Raw genomic sequence first — 2,698 nt, forward strand, 5'->3', positions numbered from 1 at the left:
TCCCCCCCCCCTCCCTCCTCCTCCCCCCCCCTCCCTTTCTCCTCCTCCTCCTCCCTTTCTCCTCCTCCCCCTCCTCCTCCTCCTCATCGTACTCTTCCCGTCCCTCTTCTTACTCCTCCCGTCCCTCACCTCAAATCACCATCCTCCTTTCTTCCCCCCCCCCCCTCTCGCTCCTCCTCGTTCTCCCCTTCTCCTCCTTCATCAAACTCTTACAGCGGGATGCAACGGGACGCTCGGACGCAAGGATCGGACGGCAAGGTGCAGGGCGATTCTCCTTCAATGCCTGCTCAGGGCTACTCGCAACCGATTGCTGCTCCTTCCGCCCCTCCTCTCTCTAGTCCTCCAAGAGTCTCCTCCCCGACAACCAACCCCCCAGCCCCTCGTTCTCCTTCCTCTTTCCTCTCGCCCACTTCTCCCTCACCAGCTCCGCCCAGGGCTCCAACCTCCTCTTCCTCCTCTTCCTCCTCCACAGCTTCCTTTGCCTCTCCTCTTGTCCCACCCACCCCTCCCACATCTGGGAGTTCGGACAACAGAGGGCTCGCCTCCCCGGACCAGCAGCAGGCGACGGGATCCCGTGGTCCTCTGATCAGCTCCTTGCCTCCAATTCCTCAGGGTGGGACCGGCAGAGGCGGCAACATCGGTCGACCCCCAGCAGCAAGCGGAGGATATCAGCTTCCTGCTCAAGCTCCTCTCATTTCGACGCAAGAGGCTTCGCAACCATGTGGAGCGGAAGGGGCGTGCTCGGGCAAGGGCCGGTGTGTCGGGGAAGGAGAGGAGGAGCGATGCCTCTGCGAGCCGGGCTGGGCGGGGAAGCAGTGTGAGCTCGCTTGCCCTGGCCTGACGCAGGAGGGGATGTATTGCAGCGGTGCTGGGTCTTGCTCGCCTAGTGGGGTCTGCCGCTGCGACAGCGGGAGATGGGGGGAGGCGTGCGAGAAGCAATGCCCCGGAGGAGACGTGAACCCTTGCGGAGGGCATGGCGTGTGCAGCATGCACGGGACTTGCTCGTGCGAGGAGGGATGGACGGGACGAGACTGCAGGCGGCTGGTCGGATCCCTCGGTGCTGCCGTCCTGTCCCGCGTGGAGGGTCTGTGCGTGGGATCTCAGGTGAACCTGCCCGAGGGATGGAGCTTGTCGGAGCAGGTGAGGAGCATGAGAGAGAGAGCACGAGGAGAGGGGGGTGGTTGAAGGGAGGTCTGCAGGTGTCGTCCAACGGCATCGCTTCCACCCCCCAGGGAGCTGACGGGACGGAGGCGCTGCAGCGAGTGGTGGAAGGCTCCTCCCCCTTCCCCTCCCAGCTGCCAAGCAGAGCGCAGCTGAGGTTCTCGCGGGAAAGCAACCAGCTGCAGCTGCGGCTGGGGGACCGGATGGCGTCGGGGACTTTCTACATCTGGCATCCTGCTGATGATGGAGATCATGGCATGGGCCTCAACGACTCCCCGGCCTCCATCGACCTCGTCCTCACTCAGGTTCCCTCCTCTCACTGCTCCCGCCGCGTCTTCTCCCCCCCCCCCCCTTATCCCTCCTCCTCCTCTTCCTCCTCGTCCTCCTCATCTTGTTCCCGTCTTGCCTTTCCCATCCTCTGAATGTCCTTTCTGCCTGCTTCCCTCCCTCCTCCTCCCCCCTCCTGATCTTCCCCAGGGCTCCATCGTCGGTACCATGCATGGACTGCTCTACTCTAACTCACACGGCAAGCTTGTCCTCGTCCTCGGTGACCCCGGCGCTCCTCGTCCTCGCCCTACAGCCTCGGGCTTTGACGAGCGCGTCCTCCTCCTCATGCTCACCAAGTCCAACGCTCTCCTCACCTCTCGCTGGCCATGGCCGAAGCCAAACAGTATCCCTTCCTTCCGCCAGCCCGTCCCCCTCCAGCTGGACCCCAGCCCGTGGCCCCCTCTCAGCCTCCCAGGGGCAGTTTGACCCCCTCGGACCAGCTGGGAGAAGGGCAGGGGACGCAGTCACCATCTAGAGCTTCTCAGCTGGGGTCGAGCTCGGGTCAAGACCTCGCGGCACCCCAGCAACCGATGGAGGCCGAGCGTGTCCAGAGCCCAGTAGAAGCTCAGCAGGACGAGGCCAACAAGCCGAGCGAGACGGATAACCAGCTTGTGCTGCGAACCTGCTCATGCTGCATGCAACAGGGTGACGGGTATAAGGTCAGCACTGACATCCACCTCCTCCCTCCTCCCCCTCCTCTTCCCTCTCTCCGTCCTCCGTCCTCCCTCCTTCTGGTGTACCTCGTACCTCGTACCTCCTCTCTTCTCTCCCCTTGCACCCTTCCGCTGCTTCCCTCCCCCTTCGATATCCCTTCCTTTTTCTTCCTCGTCTCCTTTCTCCTCCTTCCCCTCCCCCTCCTCACCGAGACTGCTAGGAATGCTGCGACAAAATCGACCGCAACCTCGTCGAAGCCTTCGCGCTCTGCAGGCGTTTTGTATCCGCATTCGGACCCTCCTCCTCCTCCTCCTCCTCCTCCTCCTCCTCCTCCTCCTCCTCGAAGGGGAGGCAGAGCTTCGGAGGCTCTGCGATAGCAGAAGAGGCTCAGAGGATGCCAGGAGGGCAGCTGGACGTAGGTCGGAGCAGGCAGGAAGAAGCTGGGGAGCGAGGAGGAAGGCACAGGAACGGAACGGACAACGTCATCTCGTCCGTGTACGAAATCCTTCGCAACCAGAGCACGGTGAGCTTGTTGTTACTGTTCCCCTCCTCCTCC

General features: G+C 63.2%; 1 protein-coding gene across 1 annotated transcript; it reads left to right on the forward strand.

Moving 5' to 3' along the window:
• Positions 1–1,874: 1,874 nt before the first annotated feature.
• GUITHDRAFT_149718 (hypothetical protein) lies at positions 1,875–2,665 on the forward strand (the record flags this gene model as incomplete). The annotated part of the gene is made up of 2 exons (XM_005842089.1): positions 1,875–2,147; positions 2,363–2,665. Coding segments are annotated over exons 1-2 (432 nt in total), but the record flags the coding sequence as incomplete, so codon positions are not given.
• Positions 2,666–2,698: the final 33 nt, after the last annotated feature.

This window comes from Guillardia theta (assembly GCF_000315625.1).
Source record: "Guillardia theta CCMP2712 unplaced genomic scaffold GUITHscaffold_1, whole genome shotgun sequence".
NCBI classification, from domain to species: Eukaryota; class Cryptophyceae; order Pyrenomonadales; family Geminigeraceae; genus Guillardia; species Guillardia theta.